The sequence below is a fragment of the Epinephelus fuscoguttatus genome, linkage group LG8, assembly GCF_011397635.1.
Source record: "Epinephelus fuscoguttatus linkage group LG8, E.fuscoguttatus.final_Chr_v1".
Classification (NCBI taxonomy): Eukaryota; Metazoa; Chordata; class Actinopteri; order Perciformes; family Serranidae; genus Epinephelus; species Epinephelus fuscoguttatus.
Window position 1 is genome coordinate 11,102,051 of NC_064759.1, and position 22,244 is coordinate 11,124,294.

The 22,244-nt window shown below is 40.5% G+C and overlaps 2 protein-coding genes across 9 annotated transcripts in view; one reads left to right on the plus strand and one right to left on the minus strand.

The window, feature by feature from the left end:
• Positions 1-22,244, plus strand: part of LOC125892646 (potassium-transporting ATPase alpha chain 1) — a 29,494-nt gene that overhangs the window by 5,556 nt on the left and 1,694 nt on the right. For 2 of the 4 annotated variants that reach the window (XM_049582734.1, XM_049582733.1), the window contains exons 2-22: positions 3,237-3,379; positions 4,371-4,475; positions 4,634-4,693; positions 6,248-6,451; positions 6,627-6,740; positions 7,511-7,645; positions 8,466-8,583; positions 8,698-8,966; positions 9,400-9,478; positions 12,113-12,232; positions 12,543-12,652; positions 13,641-13,775; positions 13,992-14,184; positions 14,907-15,082; positions 15,214-15,350; positions 15,584-15,734; positions 15,971-16,139; positions 17,275-17,429; positions 17,704-17,827; positions 19,853-19,998; positions 20,124-20,257. In XM_049582734.1, coding sequence (XP_049438691.1) covers positions 3,368-3,379; positions 4,371-4,475; positions 4,634-4,693; positions 6,248-6,451; positions 6,627-6,740; positions 7,511-7,645; positions 8,466-8,583; positions 8,698-8,966; positions 9,400-9,478; positions 12,113-12,232; positions 12,543-12,652; positions 13,641-13,775; positions 13,992-14,184; positions 14,907-15,082; positions 15,214-15,350; positions 15,584-15,734; positions 15,971-16,139; positions 17,275-17,429; positions 17,704-17,827; positions 19,853-19,998; positions 20,124-20,257 — 2,846 coding nt within the window. In that variant the 5' untranslated portion in view covers positions 3,237-3,367. Of the gene's footprint in view, positions 1-120; positions 3,380-4,370; positions 4,476-4,633; positions 4,694-6,247; positions 6,452-6,626; positions 6,741-7,510; positions 7,646-8,465; positions 8,584-8,697; positions 8,967-9,399; positions 9,479-12,112; positions 12,233-12,542; positions 12,653-13,640; positions 13,776-13,991; positions 14,185-14,906; positions 15,083-15,213; positions 15,351-15,583; positions 15,735-15,970; positions 16,140-17,274; positions 17,430-17,703; positions 17,828-19,852; positions 19,999-20,123; positions 20,258-22,244 lie in introns of those variants that run through there. The other 2 variants (XM_049582730.1, XM_049582732.1) reach the window with 2 other exon arrangements.
• The window catches only part of LOC125892645 (DENN domain-containing protein 3-like), a 35,737-nt gene continuing 31,398 nt past the window's right edge, over positions 17,906-22,244 (minus strand). For 2 of the 5 annotated variants that reach the window (XM_049582729.1, XM_049582725.1), the window contains exon 29: positions 17,906-18,733. The gene's annotated coding sequence lies outside the window, so the exon portion shown is untranslated. Of the gene's footprint in view, positions 18,734-19,854; positions 19,983-20,028; positions 20,276-20,354; positions 20,451-22,244 lie in introns of those variants that run through there. The other 3 variants (XM_049582726.1, XM_049582728.1, XM_049582727.1) reach the window with 3 other exon arrangements.

A 22,244-nucleotide genomic window follows, 5' to 3' on the forward strand; every position in this document is an offset into this window, starting at 1 on the left:
GTGGAGATTGTTGTGTCAACTGTTGTTTACAAATCAAGAATTATCTCTTGAGCTCATTTTTTTCAGGCCAATGTGAAGATAGAATGTGTAGATGTGTAGATTTTTCAGTCTGCTGCTGTTTCAAGGTCAAGAATAGATTTTCAAGGTGAACTGGAGGGAATAACAATTTCCCAGCATGCAGGGCAATAAAGGGTCTATCAACTGCTAGACGTAAAGTCTGATGCACTGCTGACAGACAATGATGTGCTTTTTCCATGATCTCCCACACTAGAAAATATGAATATATGGTTCTAGTGTAATCATCTTTTCTCAATACGTATCAATTGATTTTCAGTTATGCCTTGAATGGAAAACAAGGTGGAGGATGTGCAGTAAGACATTACATTGCAGAGGTGTGAAGAGCCCCCCGGCTCTGCAACAGGATATACATAATACGTTTTTGCACACCCGCTTGCACTCTTAGGACATGCTGGGTCTGTGTCACACCTGCCTGTGGTGAAGTTGAACACTCTAGATTCAACCAAGTCACCAGAATAAACGTTAGCATTTTACATTTTTGCAAACCACAGATATGTTACATTTGTATGTTATAATAGCAGATATGTTAAAATAAAGGTCACACTGTTGTAACCCTGGTTCTGTTAGCGCAGATGGAACCCTCTTCTGGACTCTTTGGGTAGTACTCTCCTTTAATCACAAGCACGCCTTCGCTCACTGAAGTTTGCATAATCATGCCTACCTGATTATGTGTGTAGCCCACAGTATATAAAGGAGATGTATGACAACATCAGCATCCACCACTCTTCAACGAGCAGTGTAGGAGCAACAGGGCTCCTAGGTAGCCTGCCCACTCCTTTATAACCTAAACCCATCAGCCAAAAGATTAAAACCACTGACATAAAGTAATCGGTGTAGGCCACTGCAGCAGGGAATTAGAGAGCCCGAGCCTACCCAGACAGTATGCAGCCAAACTGGGTGAAGCTATGGCCTAACCTTGCAGGGGTCGAAAGACAAGCAACAGACTTCCTGCACACCATATTTCCTGGGTCATCAAGGAGCACATAAACATGTAGGTGTGTCATACGTAGAGGGGAGTCATATATATTGTCGGCTCTGTAAGTGTTCGGATAGGCATTACTTGATTGGCTGGCTATGTATGCAGATTTCAGTGGGTGAATCCGTGCTTGTGATTGTGGAGGAGAATATTACCCTTTACCCAGTAAAGGGTGGAGCCTGTGTGAAATAGAACTCTCTCTTTCTTTAGGTTCCAACAACGCTGTCGTTAATGTGACATTACAATTTTGGCACAAACCCATTGGTTATGGTTAGGACAAGATCATGATGTGGCTTAGAATACCTGCTTAAAAATCCTCAGTTTCTGTGACCTAAAACTCAGTTTGCATAGGTGAGAGGCCAAAACATAAAGAAAAATATCTGTTCACAAAAATATCTGTGAACATGTAGATGAGGAGTGGGAGAGTGCCAGTGGGAAGCCGCACCCACACCAAACAGAGACTGACAGAGGGAGACAGGAGACCCAGAGGAGGAGGGAAACAGGGAAACACAAGTCGGTAACAGAGACATGGCCCTGGGGCTTATATTTGCTGTGCTGCCCCCAGTTTACAATGCAACAGACTAGCTTTTTGTTTGTTTTGTCATTTGAGTGAGACCATCCATCAGCTGCAAAGGACAGAGTTTTTGTGTTAGATACTACGTGTGTGTTGGCCCCTCTGTCTGTATCTTATTCTTTTGTTAGCCCATCACTCCTCTATTCTCTCCCTCCTCACCTGTCCACCCAGCAAGGTGTAATTAGAACTGATAAATTCAGGCTGATAGCTTTGATTGCACAGCCACTGTCACTTTAGAGTAAACAGTACAGAACAATATTGACTCTCTCAAACACAACTTATCTCACCTGCCTCCTATTTACCCAGCATGCAACATGTTCTGGGCAGGAACAGTTAAGGGACAGGGTGACCTTATCCCCACTTTTACTTACTTCTCCTCAATACAGGATAATAGGATAAAGGATTCAAAATGGTGTTTTTGTAATGTGAAGTTATGGCCCCATGTTGTGGAGTGATTAGTCTAGTATTAAAATCAGTAGGCTGGATGTGTGTTTTCAGGTGGGATATTTCTTTCAGGCAATATTACTCATCAATTTTATTTTATGATAGCCAACATCTGCATCTGTATCTTCAATAGTGTGCCGTATTTTGACCTCTACTCTCTAAGCATAGTAGTTCTTTGTCAGAGGTTTTGATATTTAGAGAGCATGGTAGAGAAGGCTGCTAACGCTTATCTGATAAAATGACCCTCAACTGCCTCGGCTAATGTCACTGAACATTTGTTTTCTTGATATTCTTGACTAGTTATTTAGGTCAGTATTTGTAAATAAGATTTTTGTTTCATTTAAAAAAAAAACATAATCTGTATCAAAAGCCCTATAGACAGCCTAACTTAGCGGTACAACCCTCTGTCAATTTAAATTGCAATCTGTAGACAAAATGACAGATGAGGTCCACACACCTGCAGAGAGAAGTGTATTAATTTAATTTGGTGGACAGACAGAGTGAGTGGCCATTAAGAAAACACACAGAGCCTCTTTATCTCTGGTATTAACATGCATATTTGGTGATTTGATCACAAGTGGACAGTGTAAATGACCACAAAGACACATCCTGTCAGATCATAGTTATATTGCAGCGGAAATGATGGCTAATTTTCTCTGGACTAGTAAAGCCAGAGATTCTCAGTTAATGCCTACTATATTAAGGCTATCAACCTTGAATTACTTGATGGCCAACAGTAGACTGTACCTGTGTAGTGCAGCAAATGGATGGAGTTCAATGTCAGGTATACTGGTACAGTAGGAATGACATTGGTCTGTTTTAACCTTCACTGTTCCTCTGCTCTTTACTCCAATCAGTTTATCAGGAAAAGAAACGTGCAGAGGGGAGATAAGAGATACCAGCACAGCTTATGATACGAGTGTATTTATGTGTGTGTGTGTTGTGTGTGACCTGCGTAGGGGTGACATTGTTGCTACCTGAGGTACCTTTTTACGCAGGCAGTCGTACTCAAGTGCGTCTTTAAACACGATATGTGCGTGTGCAGGTGTCCAAAGGTATTTGTGCGCATGTGCATATGAAAAGGGGAGTTGTCATGTATAAAAGGCTTTTCCAGAAAATCTTTCCTGTTTCTGACCATCTTGTGTGTGTGTGTGTGTATGAGAGAGGGAGAAACAGGGTGCGTGTTTGGGACTGGACCCTAACTGACAGCCAAAATTTCGGGGACCAAGAAGAAGGATCGAGTGGTCTGGACCTCCATTGATTTAGGAGAGCAGTCCCCTATCACACCTGCAACCATGAGTAAAAAGGTAGGAGACCCTGCGGATTAGCTGATGATTATTTATCTTGTTTATAACTGGTTGGGCTTTCTAGTAGACTATGGACCTTAACTTTTTTATTACTCATTTGTTTCAGTTTCAAAGTCATATATATTATATTACATTCTAATTGTATTACGTGTAGATTTTGTCATAAAGGTTATACTTAGTTATTGATTGTCAAGTGAAGGTCATTCAATTGTCGGTGAATCACTCTATAAATTCAGTCAGCGAATCAAGCTACAAACTCTCACTTTTTAATGTCTGCACATGTAAATTAAATAAAAAAAATTGACCACAGTAAAAACTTTAAAATGCATTTCCTGCGATCAGAGTGGACATAATGTACTCCAGTCTGTGAAGTGTCTTTTTGTTTATTTACTGCAAACCAGATTTGTATGCAAATGTGTTTAAATGCAAATCATTTTGCAGACATTTTAATTTCATGAGGGCTTAGAGTGGTCCCATATTCACATGTAGTGCAAACAGTCCCTCTGACGAGCACAGAGCAGATACATGCTACATTTAGATTTCCTGTATCAGTGTAACATGGTACAACTTCCTCACAGAAAAGAAGCAAAAAAAAAAAGAATCATCTAGCATGCAACCAAAATCAGCTGCAATACTCAAAGCCAACTCTCAGATCTTTACATTTAAAAGCTGAACGCCCCCTGACACTCAGCCACCTACCTCACAGTACCTCTGGCCAAAAAGAGTTACAAAACTTGTATTCCTACTGCAGTAACCTTTCTAAACAACACCAAATAGACTGTCACTACTTTTTAATGCAGCTTTGCACACCTGCTCTCACATTTACATAGCTGTTTGTGTTTCAGTGTAATTTATGAGCATTTCATGGATGTATTTTTATGTTGTTCATGACACCCTAACCTAAGACAATTTTCTCTCACGGATAGACAAAAAGGCTTTTTAATCTCAAATCTTGACTATAATTGTTTTGCCAATTGCTGTCTGTGTTCAGGACACGTATGACATGTTTGAGATGGATGGAGATATGGACAAGAAGAAGAAGAAAAAGATGAAGAAGAAGGAGAAACTGGAGGGCATGAAGAAAGAAATGGATATAGTAAGTAAAGACAGAAACCTAGTGGTGTGAGAATATGTTGTAATGATTTCTGTGCAGTTACAACCAACCAGCTATGAATGCATCACCTTGATTCACTCCCATATGCCCTTTAAAAGTTTGGGTTCTGAATTAATGTTGCGACGTGTCTCCCCCTGCAGGACGACCATGAGATTACAATTGAAGAACTTGAAATGAGGTACAACAGTAGTACTACCAAGGTGAGACATTTCTTCCACAATGACTGTCCGTCTTCAGTCTGTCTCTTTTTAGTGTCTTTTCACTTAATTCTCCTTTATGTTGTACAGATACTTCCTCCTCTCTTCAACCATATCCAACACTCCCCCTTTGTTCTCTCTGTGTGGGTGCTTTAATGTTCCAAAACACTGACTGTGTTAACATGCACTGAATATTCTGGTTTTTGCCCTTACTCTGAAAAAGACAATATTCCTACTAAGCTGTTTAAATGGCTCATAAAAATAGTATTCCACTAGATAAAAATTAATATTCCACAAATACGTCTGTTTACATGCAGCCGTGCATAGTCCTATTAACGTGCCCTAACATGACATAACAACATATGTTTTTCGAGACCTTGACGCACACATCTGTATAAACAAAAAGTTGTTTAATATTGCAGGTGTGTTTTTATCATTATTCGTTATTTTCCTTCATTGGAATTTGATCCAACTGTTTTTAGAACAGTGTTTCAGACCAAATTTCTGTGCGTGCATTTGAGATTTCTTTTGTTCTGCAGCTTAACCTGATATATATTTAACCGCAGGTGACGAAAAATGATGATGAATTTTTATATGTTTTATTAGATATATGTCCAAGATTTTGTAGTATGGCCTTTGTATTACTGTTTTTTCCCCATATGGACTTTTTTCTATGTATCTTATTGAATTGTTGTTGTCACTTGTTTTACCACCATGATGGTAACCACACCTGCCACCACAGAGCTTGTCAGAATGTTGGTGTGCATTATGTGTGTGGTTTCAACTTTTCAAACATTTTGACCTGATGAAAATCCAAGTAGGATTCAAACATTGTCTTTATTAAACTTGGGTGGCATGGAATAAGTGTGCAGGTGTTACTTTTCTCCTTAGTTCACACAGTTTTTTTGATAGCCTCGCACCTATGTGATGTGCCTTTTAATTATTCTCCGCTGGTGGTGGATTTGTTTGATTGTGCAAGCACAGCCTCCCTCTTTATTCCTTCAGCCACCTTCTTGAAAAGGTTGGTGTTGTGATATTTCTGTATGTCCAAAAACCTGTTGATATCCATGTTTTTATAATGTTTAAATGTAAGTTTGTTTCTTCTTCTGACCAGAAATGTGGGCTTTTCTTTTGGACATGTATTTCTACCCGCAGGGTAAACTACTGGCTACAACCATTGTTTACAGCGTATCCATGACAACTCATAGAGCCTACTGTAAACAGGCAAGAGGCCATGTGTCACAAACTGTCACAAAAGTCCCAGTTGAGACACACCTCATGATTGGGCTGTTTACGTGTCCATAAATGCTCAAAAACCAGAATAACACTGTCACATCTCACATCTTAACTGGAAAATACTGCATTTAAAAAGAAACGCTTAATGTGGAATATCTAAATGCAATATGGTGTTTACGTGACCTGTATCAAAGTCAGAATATTGTCACATTCAGAGTAGTAGTGGAATCTTAGTGTGCATGTAAACATTGTCAATGGGCTCCTTATTTTTCCCCAACTATACTCATTTATTCAATCTGTTTTTCTGCCCTCCATCCACAGGGTTTGACCACCACCTTTGCCCGTCAAGTCTTGGAGAGAGACGGTCCTAATGAACTGAAGCCCCCCAAAGGAACTCCAGAGTATGTGAAATTTGCCAGGCAGCTGGCTGGAGGACTGCAGTGTCTGATGTGGGTCGCAGCTGTCATCTGCTTCATCGCCTTTGGAATTGAACTTGCGAGAGGGAACTGGACCTCCTTTGACGATGTGAGTTGTTATATTTTTGTGCACCGTTGGAAAAAAGAGAAAAAGAATGCATGTGGGGCTCCTGTGGATCTTTGAGCAGGAGGGATCAGAGAGGGACGGAGACAAAGATACAAGGAGGGGGGGGGGGGTCCACATTTTAAGTCATTTTACGGATACATCTTCTTTGTCACTCCAGCTGTACCTGGCCATCACTCTAATTGCTGTCGTCGTGGTAACTGGTTGCTTTGGTTACTACCAAGAATTCAAGAGTACCAACATCATTGCTAGCTTCAAGAATCTGGTGCCACAGGTAAGTTGCACAAAAGTGAGGGATTTAGTGGCATCTAGCAGTGAGCTGAAACTTCTTCTGGTTAGAATTCCTTAAGTGTTCATTGTTCATGAGGTTTTTATCGGAGATCGCCGATCAGAGATGGGCCATTAGCTTAGCACCTGCTAATGTGTGCTTTTTTCTCTGATAACTTAGGATGCGGACGTTAAGGAGGTTTTCAAAGGGAGCTGAATTATCAGTTGATGTCTCTTTCTCTCCAAAACTAACAGACCCTGTGATTGAAACCAGTAAAAACACTGAATAAAGTAGTTTCACGCTAGAAAGCAGTGTTTTTCCAACGCTGCTTGTCACAGAGGGGCTGTTAACTATGGTGGCCGATACGAAAACACAAATGGCCTTTATATCTAGAGCCAGTGTTTGGTTTGTCTAATTTGGGCTACTGTAGAAACATGGTTGACTCTGTGGACGAGCACCTGCTCCCTCTGTAGATATATACGGCTCATTCTAATGCAGCAAAAACACAAGGATTTTTATTTTCAGGTTATCATACACTAAAGAAAACACAATTCTCACATTCCATATCTGCCAGTATATCCTCCTAAATCCTAAACATTGGACCTTTTTCACCAGTTAAAAAAGTGCAACTCCATTTCCATACATTGTTACAATTTAATATGAACAGCTTTCCTTTTTTCATGTTCTTTCACTCCCATTTCACTCTGCCACCCTGTCTTCCTGTGATCATCTCCGCTAATGTTTGCTAATTACACTCCCAATCTCCCAAAAAACAGCAAGCTATTGTGATCCGCGATGGCCAGAAAAACCAGATCAATGCCAACCAGTTGGTGGTGGGGGATTTGGTGGAGATCAAAGGAGGCGACAGAGTCCCTGCTGACATTCGCATCATCTCCGGTCAAGGCTGTAAGGTAGATCGCACACATATACTGTATACCCTCCACACATATGGACTCATGACACGTGTCATGATATAAGCTTAAGATCAGACATTGAATTTCTACATTAAAGTCAAAAATCAGTGTATATTCTCCAAATGTCTGCATGTAGTCAAAGTTGGTACTGGTAAATGAAATTAGGCCCGTAAGACCATCCTGATCACTTGAGCTCAACATTCTGTTTCAGACGGGGCCAATCAGGGATCCGCACCATAATTGACAACATGAGCAGCCAATCAGGGACTGTGTTGTAGTTGATGATGTAAAATGCACGCTGCAGCTTGCAGAACAATAATGGCAGCTCCTGAAGCAACAAGCGCTAACTCTAATGTTAGTGGAGTAAACACGGCAATAAAAGAGTCAGTAACAACGATTAAAGTACAACAGTAAGCATTCATGGAGTTTCTTGGAGGAAAAGACATTTTCGCCTTTCCTCCGACTGGATTTGGCAAAAGCTTGATTTATCAGCTGGCTTGTTGGTGATGTAGATGTTCCCTGGTGTTTTGTTACGGTGACTGGCTGGAGGAGTTTGTCTGTTACAGCGAGTACTCCCGCCTACTGAAAGTGTTTGGGGCACTGTTTGAGTCTAGACTGATACAGAGAGCAAAACAAAATGCTTAGCTCACGTCATCAGGATGGTTTTACCAGGCTAATCTGAAAAAACATTTTCAACCTTTTTAATTACAGCATCCTCAGCGTAGTGTGCTCAGTACTTACACAGTATGGGCCAATCCATTATCAGACATCTTACTCTGTCATGTGGAACCTTTTGTGAATGTACTTTGTGTGCCAGGTGGACAACTCGTCCTTGACTGGTGAGTCCGAACCGCAAACCAGGAGTCCAGAATGCACTCATGAGAATCCACTAGAGACCAGGAACATTGCTTTCTTCTCCACAACGTGTCTGGAAGGTACAGTGCAGTAAACAGAACCTACATATACAAGCCTGGACTAGATAGAATTTATTTAGTCATTTATTTGTTAGTAGGTGAACATGAGAACAACGTCTCCTCTCTCCTCTCCAGGTGTAGCCACTGGTATGATCATTAACACAGGTGATCGTACCATCATCGGTCGGATTGCCAGCTTGGCGAGCGGCGTTGGCAACGAGAAGACACCCATTGCCATAGAAATTGAACATTTTGTTGACATCATTGCTGGTCTTGCAATCTTTTTCGGGTTCACCTTCTTTGTGGTTGCCATGTTCATCGGATACGCCTTCCTGGAAGCCATGATCTTTTTCATGGCTATCGTGGTGGCTTATGTGCCAGAGGGGCTACTTGCGACAGTTACTGTGAGTCACTGCAACAAATGTGAATTTCTGTTACACCATTGTTGCGTGACGTCTAGTTTCGATCATGTCTTTGCATATCAGATCAGGGGTCTTATTTACAAAACAGTGCGGAGCATTCATACTAAAAATTCCACCTCACTATCTGCATCGCCAATTTACTGTCTCCAAAATGTTCGTAAGCATGGGTGACAGTTTCTCCCATTAAGTCTGTTTCTCATAGATGACAACTTTTTCGTGGTGAGTGGCATACGTCTTTTTCAGGCCTCGTTTTGTGCAATGTTTATGAATGAGACCCCTTGACTGTATGAATGCTCATTTCGGACAATGGCACCAATGCAGAATCATATCCTTTGTATTAGTGAATGTAATATGTATGCAAAATGAATGTGGATGTAAAAGTCAGTCTGTAACAGGCTGTGTCTTTGGTTAACAGGTATGTCTGTCGCTGACTGCTAAACGACTTGCCAGGAAGAACTGCGTTGTGAAGAACCTGGAGGCTGTGGAGACGTTAGGTTAGTTTGCCTGGATACCACACACACATCCTGTTCGGTGACATAAAGACAGAAGATTTGACTTGAGAAGTTTGGCCTTCATTAAGCGATTCCAGCATGCATGCAGGGGCTGAATTTACGGCGATGGTACAGGGAACAGTTTTTCAGAGGGCAGTCAAAAAAGTAAAGTTACAGTACAGGCCAAAAGTTTGGACACACCTTCTCATTCAATGCGTTTTCTTTATTTTCATGACTATTTACATTGTAGATTCTCACTGAAGGCATCAAAACTATGAATGAACACATGTGGAGTTATGTACTTAACAAAAAAGGTGAAATAACTGAAAACATGTTTTATATTCTAGTTTCTTCAAAATAGCCACCCTTTGCTCTGATTACTGCTTTGCACACTCTTGGCATTCTCTCCATGAGCTTCAAGAGGTAGTCACCTGAAATGGTTTTCCAACAGTCTTGAAGGAGTTCCCAGAGGTGTTTAGCACTTGTTGGCCCCTTTGCCTTCACTCTGCGGTCCAGCTCACCCCAAACCATCTCGATTGGGTTCAGGTCCGGTGACTGTGGAGGCCAGGTCATCTGCCGCAGCACTCCATCACTCTCCTTCTTGGTCAAATAGCCCTTACACAGCCTGGAGGTGTGTTTGGGGTCATTGTCCTGTTGAAAAATAAATGATGGTCCAACTAAACGCAAACCGGATGGGATGGCATGTCGCTGCAGGATGCTGTGGTAGCCATGCTGGTTCAGTGTGCCTTCAATTTTGAATAAATCCCCAACAGTGTCACCAGCAAAACACCCCCACACCATCACACCTCCTCCTCCATGCTTCACAGTGGGAACCAGGCATGTGGAATCCATCCGTTCACTTTTTCTGCGTCTCACAAAGACACGGCGGTTTGAACCAAAGATCTCAAATTTGGACTCATCAGACCAAAGCACAGATTTCCACTGGTCTAATGTCCATTCCTTGTGTTTCTTGGCCCAAACAAATCTCTTCTGCTTGTTGCCTCTCCTTAGCAGTGGTTTCCTAGCAGCTATTTGACCATGAAGGCCTGATTCGCGCAGTCTCCTCTTAACAGTTATTCTAGAGATGGGTCTGCTGCTAGAACTCTGTGTGGCATTCATCTGGTCTCTGATCTGAGCTGCTGTTAACTTGCGATTTCTGAGGCTGGTGACTCGGATGAACTTATCCTCAGAAGCAGAGGTGACTCTTGGTCTTCCTTTCCTGGGTCGCTCCTCATGTGTGCCAGTTTCGTTGTAGCGCTTGATGGTTTTTGCGACTCCACTTGGGGACACATTTAAAGTTTTTGCAATTTTCCGGACTGACTGACCTTCATTTCTTAAAGTAATGATGGCCACTGGTTTTTCTTTAGTTAGCTGATTGGTTCTTGCCATAATATGAATTTTAACAGTTGTCCAATAGGGCTGTCGGCTGTGTATTAACCTGACTTCTGCACAACACAACTGATGGTCCCAACCCCATTGATAAAGCAAGAAATTCCACTAATTAACCCTGATAAGGCACACCTGTGAAGTGGAAACCATTTCAGGTGACTAGCTCTTGAAGCTCATGGAGAGAATGCCAAGAGTGTGCAAAGCAGTAATCAGAGCAAAGGGTGGCTATTTTGAAGAAACTAGAATATAAAACATGTTTTCAGTTATTTCACCTTTTTTTGTTAAGTACATAACTCCACATGTGTTTATTCATAGTTTTGATGCCTTCAGTGAGAATCTACAATGTAAATAGTCATGGAAATAAAGAAAACGCATTGAATGAGAAGGTGTGTCCAAACTTTTGGCCTGTACTGTATATTAAAAAGAAAAACTAACAAATAGCAGAAACTGCACACAGTAATTCTGAGGGTGTGGAACATACTGTACATCAATATAGATGACATGACAGCTCCAAGTGAAGCCAAAACATCTTGATGGTCCCTGGTGTCTGGCTGCAGTGTAGGTCATAAACCCCGCCCCCTTCCCCCTTCATGTTAGTGGATAGGACATACTTAAAGACCAAAGTACACGTCAAATAAATTTTTCCCAAAGATAGTTTATGTCATTTTAGGTAGTTCATATCAAACTGATGTTTATTCAAGTGATCATATTTCTGATAAGTTTGGTTTTATTAGTTATTTGATGCTATAAAAATTGGGCGTGATGTCATGTTTGATAGCTGTGCATGCCAGTTGGTGTGTTTGCTATCAATGGTGCTGCTTGCAATATGTCGGATTGGTATATGGGTGGGAACTAGATATTGCTGAGATCGCTACTGCCCAGACTCTGGTTTCAAATTACATCACCGGGGCAAGATTGCACCACCTTCATTTTGTGCCAGGTTTCTTAATCAGTGTGATGGCCTGAACTACGCCAGCATACCATCATAAATTACCTCAAGTGAAGCCTCATTTCCACCAAGCACTGCGGTTCAGTTCATTACACAATAGAAAATTTTTGCATTTCTGTCGTAGAAAGTTTGTGGATGGTACCAATAGCACCGTTCCATTCTGTATGTTTTTTGACAACCCTCTGTAGAGGTACATACAGTAGCACACCAAAAATACATCTTGCAATTACCACTCATCGCTATGGGTGCTGCCAAAGAGAACGAAATTGAGATTGTAACTTCAAGCTGTGTGTGTTTAGGCTCCACTTCAGTGATCTGTTCTGATAAGACTGGTACCCTGACCCAGAACAGGATGACTGTAGCCCATCTTTGGTTCGACAACCACATCCACGCTGCTGATACCACTGAAGATCAGTCAGGTAAACACATGAGTAAAAGCTTTATCAAAGTCACTGCTGTTGTAAGCAGTGTTATAATGTAGATCGTTTTTTATTTCTTTATTATTATATTTTTATTTTCATTTATTTTTTCTAACCAAAGCTTGTTTGTTTCTTTTAAACATGTCCGGAAAAAACATTATTCTGTCTATTCTATCTATCAGATGTGATATAAATTATAATGCGCTAACTTGTAGGTTGCTGTTTCAGCCATTATTTGTATTTAAAAGGTGGATTAATGTTTCTTCACATATGAGTAATCTGTCACTAATCGTGATTGTGTGGTTTCCAGGCCAGAGTTTTGACCAGTCATCAGAAACATGGCGTTCACTGGGAAGAGTGGCTTCGCTGTGTAACAGAGCTACATTCAGACCAGATCAGGATGGTGTGCCTATTCCTAAGGTACCTGTTCATAGTTTTAAGACGTTTGTAGTAAACACCCATGTGGCGCCATACTGAGCACACAGAGTGTTACATCTTGCTCCAGCTTGCAGTTTTTCCTACATTTTGTTATGTTTGTGTCAACCCTGTGAGACCAACCAAAGACCCATTTTGTCTATTTTAAGGGAGGAATAGGGGATTTTTAGAGGGAGATAATAGGTCAACAGTATATGCCTTGTAGAAGTGGTTTACATAATCTGAAAGCATGGTGTGTTAACAGGGCTTAGAACATTATGATGGGACTATCATGATCAATTATGTGTCATAAGTGGTTGCAACAATTTTTGGGTTGATACTATTTGTGACATACATTTGGTGGTTAATTAAAGCATTTTTGACAACTGGAGAATTTATAAAAATGGTCAATAATTCCTCCAAAATCCCACATTAAGACACCAGGACCTTGAGGAACACTGTAATTTGTGCTCATTGAATCCACAAGAGTCTCCACTTTCAAGTCATACCCAGTGTTTACAATTGCAACACTGTTTATGGACCCCATATGCAGAAATATTCAAATACAGTGGGTGGCGTTAGCACACTTGTACTGCATGAGAGAAACTGCATGGGACTAGCATAAAGTGGGCATATCTGTAAACGGGAGACTCATGGGTGCCCACAGAACCCACCTTTTATTCAGATATCTTGAGGTAAGAGGTCATGGGACCCCTGTGACAAAGGCCATATCAGTTTTTCCCTTGCCAAAATTGAGCCTAACTTTGGAGTGTGATTAAGCCCTCTGTCCAACAAGCTAGCATGACATTGCTGCTACCAAAGGATATACTCGAGGTTTAAAACTCAGCCCACTACAGCCTCTGAAGGACAGTAAGTCCCGCAGCATCTTAGGGTTAAAGAAGCCATTTTGCCCCCTTTTTTTTAAATTAAAAATTATTCTAAGATAGATTTGTTTATTTTGTCTCTTTGTATCTGACTCTGACGTCTCACACAGAGGCTTGTGGTGGGAGATGCATCGGAGACGGCTCTGCTGAAGTTCACTGAGCTCACTATAGGGAACGTCATGGACTACCGTAATCGTTTCAAGAAAGTGGCTGAAGTGCCCTTCAACTCTACCAACAAGTTCCAGGTGGGAGCAAGGCTTTTTTTTATCACCCTTGATGAATAACTATTTGTAAACCAGAAAAGTGGGCAAAACATTTATTTTTAATATTTAATTATATCATCTGGAGTTTCCGACTTTGAGAATGTCATAGTACTGTACTGTAATTCTGGGATTCACAGTGGATCTAAGTGCTCTTATTAATTTTATTTAGCTTTTAATAACCTGTGTCTCTTTGTCCAGCTGTCTATCCATGAACTGGAGGATCCTCTGGACCTGCGCTACCTGATGGTGATGAAGGGAGCACCAGAACGTATCTTAGAGCGCTGCTCCACCATTTTGATAAAAGGCCAGGAGCTGCCTCTGGATGAACAGTGGAGTGAAGCCTTTCAGACCGCTTATATGGACCTGGGAGGACTGGGAGAGAGAGTACTGGGTAAGACTGCTTATAATGACCATGGTGTGACTGAATTATGTGACTTGTAATATTGAAAACAGTTTTGCTTACAATACATTGGAAAAAACAACAACAACTCATTAGTGTGGTGTAAAACTCCAAAGCCTCAGTCACTAAATATACAATCAGTTATATTTCTTAGTTTTTAAAGGAATATTTCACCCCCCCAAATGATCATCTGTATATCAATTACCCACTGTAACCAGTGTTACGCTGAATTTGTAAAGAAAACTTTGCCTCTGATGAACTAAGAATTAAAAAAAAAAAAAAAACAGAATTGAGAGTTGAGATTGAGATTGAAGTTGTCAGTGTCTGCATATCAAAACATCAGTTTACAAACTCCCAAACAACTCGTGATGTATTATCCAAGTCTCATTTATCTGGACGTCTGCTCAGTACTTCAGACAGCCCTTTTGGATAGGGAACTGAACTGGAAGTGAAACTTATCTATGCTCTTTTCAAAACCAGACTCCATTGACAAAAACAGTAATTTTACCTCACTGAACACGGGAGCTGCTGTTGTACTGTTGCTTTGATCAGTTAGTTTGCGTTATTGTGTCTTTGGTGTTTTATAGGGTTTGATTGGATTCATCAAAGTCACAAAATAACACAAACTAACTAATCAAATCAAATTAATAGTAAGACATCTTTTTTTTTTAATCTTTTTTTTTTTATTTGCTGTTCCATTTTTCCTCTCCCAGGTTTCTGTCATCTCTATCTGAACGAGAAGGAGTTTCCTCGTGGCTTTCGGTTTGAGACTGATGAGATGAATTTCCCCACATCAGGATTGTGCTTTGCTGGTCTCATCTCAATGATTGACCCGCCAAGAGCCACTGTGCCTGATGCCGTGATGAAATGTCGTACTGCTGGTATCAGGGTGTGTTCACATTGCCCAACATGCGCGTTTACACTGGTTTAGATCTTTTGTGTGCAAAAGATGGCATTTTCACTTTGTGTGTTTACGTTTATTTATCTGTCTTTAACTCCTAATTTATCTTGGGACTTTAGGTTGTCATGGTGACTGGAGACCATCCAATTACAGCAAAGGCAATAGCAGCTAACGTTGGTATTATCTCAGAAGGCAGTGAAACAGTGGAGGATATTGCGGCAAGGAAGCGCATACCTGTCGAACAAGTCAACAAGAGGTATTTGCACAGCTGCTGTCCACACTTTGACCTATGCTCGTCTCTGACGTATCAAAGACCTGACCGTCTATCCATGTTAATTTCTACTGTGTGACCACAAAGCAGAGCTACAGAATCCAGCATCATCGTCATATAAAGATTCACAAGAGATTAACTGGACTTTCTGAATGCATGCATGTCTTCAACTATTCATTGAGTGTAACTGTGTCCATCGCCGTGTCGTCTGTGTGCAGGGATGCCCGTGCTTGTGTGATCAGTGGTGGTCAGCTGAAAGAGATGAGCAGTGACGAGCTCGATGATGCACTGCGCAATCATCCTGAGATGGTGTTTGCAAGAACATCCCCTCAGCAGAAACTGATTATTGTGGAGAGTTGTCAACGTCTGGTAAATGAACACACACACACACACACACACACACACACACACACACACCTCTCACTTTACTACCCGAGCCCGCTTAATCCTGTGATGACTGAGCGAAACTTAAGTCATGATTTAAAATTGATATGTATCCAGATCAAGTTTTGCATACATCACACTATAAAGCTAATAATGCTAAGAGGATCGTGTATGAGGAATCAGCGAGGAAGAGATTGGTTTGTCTTTCACCCCCCCCCCAGGGCTCCATTGTTGCCGTGACAGGTGATGGTGTAAACGACTCTCCGGCTCTTAAAAGGGCTGATATTGGTGTTGCCATGGGAATTGCCGGGTCAGACGCCGCCAAGAATGCTGCCGACATGATCCTGTTGGACGACAACTTTGCCTCTATTGTCACTGGAGTGGAGCAGGGTGAGACTTAGAGAGAAGGAATTCTGAGTGTTTTGACAAAGCAATCTTAACCATAGACTGTGTAAGATAATGAATGTAGCCAATGTGACGTCACCCACTGGCTGTCGTACTGAAACCTCAAATTTGGCATTTTTGCTGTTGCCATCTTAATTTTTTGCAGGCAGAATTAACCACATTTGGATGAGAGGGTAGAGATAACCCTAATGCTAGCTGCTAGCTTGGTTAGCACAGAGCATTGACAGCTATGGTTTACTTATTACTTTACTTAAAACCATTAAAACAAAATGCACTTAAGAAAAAACTTAACACCTGACTCCTTGGAGGGTCTGTCAGTACAACAAAATGCAGAACAAGACTTTTTACGTGACCAAAATGTTACAATTAACTGAAAACACAATAAAATGACGACAGCTACAGCTATATTGGGGGTACACTATGGTTACCAGCCTAACCAATATTGTCACTGTGGTAGCAACTTGTCACTCAAAGTGGCCACACCTTTAATTAGTGCATAAATTTAAGCCTCAGTAGAGTGCTGCAGGGACATTTTTTTGTAGGCTGACACAGAAGTTAGCATCACACTGTTTCCCTCAACAAAATCCAAATGGGATATGTCCTTTGGATTACTGCAGAAAATAAGCTCTGTGGCAGGTAATCTTCACAAATGAACACCACTTTTATGGTCTGTGAAGTGTAAATGCAATTGCCAGAAGTAAAAAGCTAACGTTGGGCCATAAACAAACTACACCACAGCCACATGACTTAACATCACCACCACAGGCTGTAAAACCGTGTTCAGTGTAATGACGTCCTGTAGTGTCATTTATCCGCGTGTGAGCAGCCGCCTTTTTAAAGACACCTAAAAGCATAAAAATTCACAAGTTGGGTATTTACTGACGTGTTTTATGTGGTAGAACAAAATGTCAAAGTCTCTTAAGCTTGTGTAGACCACAGACCCTGTTTGTTTCTCTGTGCTTTATTTTAAAAAATGATTACACATTGTTATCTTGGTGGTCACTACATGCAGTAAAAGTACACATGCTGTAGAAGTGAAAAGATATACTTGACAATGAACAGTCTGTATATTAACAGACTATACTGACCTACTTGAGTTAAAGTGTGTGTTTGTGTGTAGGCCGTCTTATCTTTGACAACCTGAAGAAGTCCATTGCCTACACACTAACCAAGAACATTCCTGAGCTGACTCCATATCTGATCTACATCACCGTCAGCGTGCCTCTTCCTCTGGGCTGCATCACTATTCTCTTCATCGAACTGGCCACCGACATTGTGAGTAATTATGTCATTAGTATCAGTTCAGCAAGAAAGCAAGTTACTTACTTATGGTAATTCACTATTTATTTTCATTAAAGATAATGGTGTCTAATATTTGAAATATGACCCGAACACTTTTATTTGGATCACCACACACACACACACCACCCTAATTCTTTACAGACAGTGATGTAAAATACCTTATTAAATCAGCAACATCATGATCTTCCTCACTGCCATATCTGCTGTATAATGAGATATAATTTATTTATTCCTGTCTGTCCTGTAGTTCCCGTCTGTCTCTCTGGCTTACGAGAAAGCAGAGAGTGATATCATGCATCTGAAGCCCAGGAACCCACGTCGTGATCGTCTGGTAAACGAGGCCCTGGCTGTGTACTCATACTTTCAGATAGGTGAGACTCTGTTCGTGTCTGTGCTGGTACTGTATCTTACTGCTGTAATAACCTAAGATACGTTGAATTGGTGATGATGATTTATTTAATGGGGCATAGAAAAAGAAAATTAAGGGAAAAAAACAATACAAGTAATAAAAGAATATGCAAGAGAGGCCAAAAGCCTTGAAGGCTTATCACGGGTCAACCTTAATTTGATTATAACAATCAAGTACAAGAAACCTAAACTTAACAGTTTTGAATATGTCAAAGTCATTATCCTTTAACAAAAAAAAAAAAGTGTTACTAAACTGTCTTGTTAGAAGAGTGACAATCTGAGTTGAACTAAAAATATTTCCCCCAAAAAATTAGGTAAGCTTGCAATCTTACGGACAGCTTTGTCCATAACAGGGTGCTGGCATAATAATAATGACAATGCATTTTAATTATGGGCGCCTTTCAGAGCACTCAAGGACACCTTACAAGACACAGTTTGGGAAGAAAAAAAAGCAGCAATGTATCCACACATTATAAAATCCAACAAGTCTGTAACATACAATAAAAGTTAAAAAATGACCAGACAAAAATCATAATAAATATTAGGTATAAAATCATCATCATCATAATGTCTTCATCAGTGCAGGTCACCATATGCGTGTCTCCATTAAATCAGACTGAATATGCCAGCTTGAAAAGGTGTATTTTCAGACGGGATTTTAAAATGGAAAGGGAGTCAATAATGCAAATGTCGCAGGGGAGACCGTTCCAGAGGCGGGGGGCAGAACGGCTGAAGGCTGTAGAACCCATGGTAGTCAAGCAGGCAGATGGTGATGTGAGCTGGATTGCAGAAGAGGATCTCAAAGTACCGGAGGGTGTGTAGATATGAAGGAGTTCAGACAGGTAGGAAGGGGCTTGATTATGCAGGGCCTTAAAGGTGAGAAGCAGAGTCTTGAAATTGATGTGATATTTTGATCTTGAAACAACAGTTTTCGGTCATTGTACCTAAAATAACGCGACGGTTAGCCACTTTGTTAGCAGACAGGTCACAGTAACATTAGCCATAATAGTAAGAAAACTAGGCCTATCACTTTTTGTCTGACAATAATTAATGTTGATGCAAATTGAATTATGTTGGATTACTTTTTCTTAATTTATAGGCCATTTGGAATTTCTGAGGTAAGAGCATAGAAAAACTGAGCATTCATATACCAGTTTGGACATTGATTACCATGGCAACAATCGAAGCTTTAAAGCATTCAGGTCAGCCCAAATACCCATCTTTCAGAAAAGACCAAAATTTTTTGTGATGTGTTTTCAGATGAAGCCATTATGTTGCTACTAAAAACCAAAAACCAGGTACTAAAAATTTGAGTGATGGGTACACCGTCAATATTTATCTCTATCTAGTCTCGGCAGTAATAATTAGCAGCAAAAATTAATTGTAAAATTAGTTTTCTTGATATTAAGAGACACCTTTATTCACTTTAAACCAAATTGCAACCTTGTGCACATCTCTGTTAATTTCATTTAGTTTTAAAATGAAACATAAGACAGCAAATACAGTTTGAAAGACAAAGGCTAGTTCATTTATATAATCAGGAAAAAGTGGAGGGCCAACAAGTGACTCTTGTGGGACCCCACACAAGATTTTACTTTGAGAAGAACACTTCTGAACTGAAATACAGTTTTCTATTGCTGATGTACTCACGTAACCACTTACGTACTGAGCTTTGGAAGCCAGAGGAACTTAATTTGGCTTGTACATTTTCGTGATTATCTGTAACAAAATCTTTTGATGAGACTAAAAAAAAAAGTTGTACTGTGTATTCATTCTTTCCAGAGCTGATGTGATCTCATGAGAAAATTGTAAGATAGCCATTTATGACAAGTCATTTTCACGAAATCCATACTGGTGTTAACATAAGTAATTAATCAGATGTTGACATTTTTTTTAAGCTCCAAAAAAAGGAAGGGTTTAATTATTTTTTACCACTCGCCATAGAGCTAGTTTTTAATTTCTCCTCCTGTGTCGTCTCCCCCCCCCAGGAGCCATCCAGTCTTATGCAGGTTTTACAGATTATTTCACTGCCATGGCGCAGGAGGGCTGGTTTCCACTCTTGTGTGTTGGCCTGCGCTCTCAGTGGGAGGATGTTCATCTTCAAGACTTACAGGACAGCTATGGACAAGAATGGGTCAGTTCGTAGACTTTTTGTCACTTATGTTAGTCCTAAAGAAAGTGGTTGGGTCTAGAGAGTATTTTGTATTTTTTACCAGCGTAATAACCCAAAAAGTTCTCCCTTATGTCCCATGCTTACAGACCTTCAGTCAGAGGTTGTACCAGGAGTACACATGCTACACTGTGTTCTTCGTCAGCATTGAGATCTGTCAGATCTCAGATGTGTTGATCAGGAAAACTCGACGTCTCTCTGTGTTCCAGCAAGGCTTCTTCAGGTCAGTAAAGACCCACCCCTAAAACACATCATTAGACATAATGTTTCTTAAAAGGGACAGTTCAACCCAACATTAAAAATACAGATTTTCCTCTTACCTGTAGTGCTGTTTATCAATCTGGATTGTTTTGGTGTGAGTTGCTGAGCGATGGAGATATCGGCTGTAGAGATGTCTGCCTTCTCAGCTTGTGGTGCTCAAAGTGCCAAAAAATACATTTGAAAAACTCAACATCAATGTCTCTTTACAAAAATCATGACCGGGGGGCCTGTATCATGAAGCAGGATTAATGTCTTAGCGAGTTAACTTCAGGGTTAACCCTGGGTTTTCGGTCTCACAAAGCTGGTTCAGTTCTTATCGGGGTAGATCACCATGGTAACTTACTCTGAACGGCTATCCTGCTCCGGAGCAGGGTAAGTTCAGGGTTGAATCTGATCCTATAAAAAGCACCACCCACTGGCCAATCAGCTGTTGATGGCTGACAGAAATGCAGCCCAGTCATGACGGGAAGTTTAATTCATTTGATTGATTTTGATTTGAAAGTTTATTTTGAACATTAAAAAAGAAAAGAAAGCAACAACAACAGACAATGAAAAGACTGTTCAAAAAGGAGCGGAATGAAGTCGAACTTTCATCCCACTCCATCATAAAAAAGAAACTGATAATTTGCGGACACTTAATAGCACCATTAATTAGTGCTAACATTTTGTTTTGTTGGAGGAAATGATCCCTGTTAAAGATAATGGGCCTAATTGACAGCTTTGCTGCTGGAAATGTGGAAAGTAGCCTATCATGTCTACACTTCATGGTGTTTGAGGGATTTTCCTTTTTGTTTTTTAAAGAGGGAGGCTAGCTATATTTTTGCGCAGCTGTTAATTTCTAACACAGCTCAATATCAGGATGATTTTATTCAGACTATCAGTTTGGTGTTGATATGATTTAACTGTGGCGTCAGCTTTAAGCTTTATTGTAGCATATATAACGTTATGACAAAGAAGACCAATTTATCAGATGCAATGATGTTAGACGATAATTGTAATACACGCAATTCATCTGCGCAGCATTGATTTGATGGGATTCAAGGGTGTGATCAGTGTCAGATGTACAAGTACATGTACTGTAGCTACTTGAACCAGTGATGAGTAATTTAACCTACACATCATTTTATTTGCTACCTTGTTTTGTCTTGATTTTTCCCTCTCTCCTCCTCTATTTCTTCTTTCCTGACCTGTTTTTTTTCTTCTCTGTCATGTGATTTCATTGATGTTTTGACAGGGGAATTTCTTTGATAAGCTTTTAGTGGCTTCTAACCTCTCCGGCACTTTTCTTTTTTTAATCTCGTAAATTTTATACTATCTGTTTTTAACATTACGTGCAAATAAACTAATCTAAACTAAAGCTAAATATTATTCATCTCGTTATGCGTTGCCACGCATGTTTCCTCCTCCTGCAGCTGCCACGGTGTTGGCCTTTTCTGTAATGTTGCTTTTCTCCTCTTCATATTTTAGTAGAATTAATCTCTGATCCTCACATTAGAAATACTTTTTTTTCTCTCACATACGGCGCTCTGTGAGGACACTCAGTGACGCTGCGCTTCTCCAGACTGTGATTGGTCCGCTGCGTGCGCGTTCACAGCTCTTGATAAAGCAACCCTGGGTTGAGTTACCGAGTTGATATCCAGCGTCGTGATACCGATTATCCTGATTGCCATTGTTAGGGTTAGTCAACCCAGGATAGGTCTGGGTAACCCAGGAAAGGTTGATCTCGCTTCGTGATACAGGCCCCTGGTTACTCAAGATAATCCACAGACCTTGTTGAGAGCAGTTTCATGTAGAACTATTTTGTTTCTGCTGAACTACATTACAATTTACATATACCCTCTTCTTTGCGGTGACAGCTGGCAAACCATGGAGAGCTATTTGCTTAATTTGAAAAAAGATTTAATGGTTTAAATAAGCTACTTTCAACGTGTTACGCATTCAAAACGGTT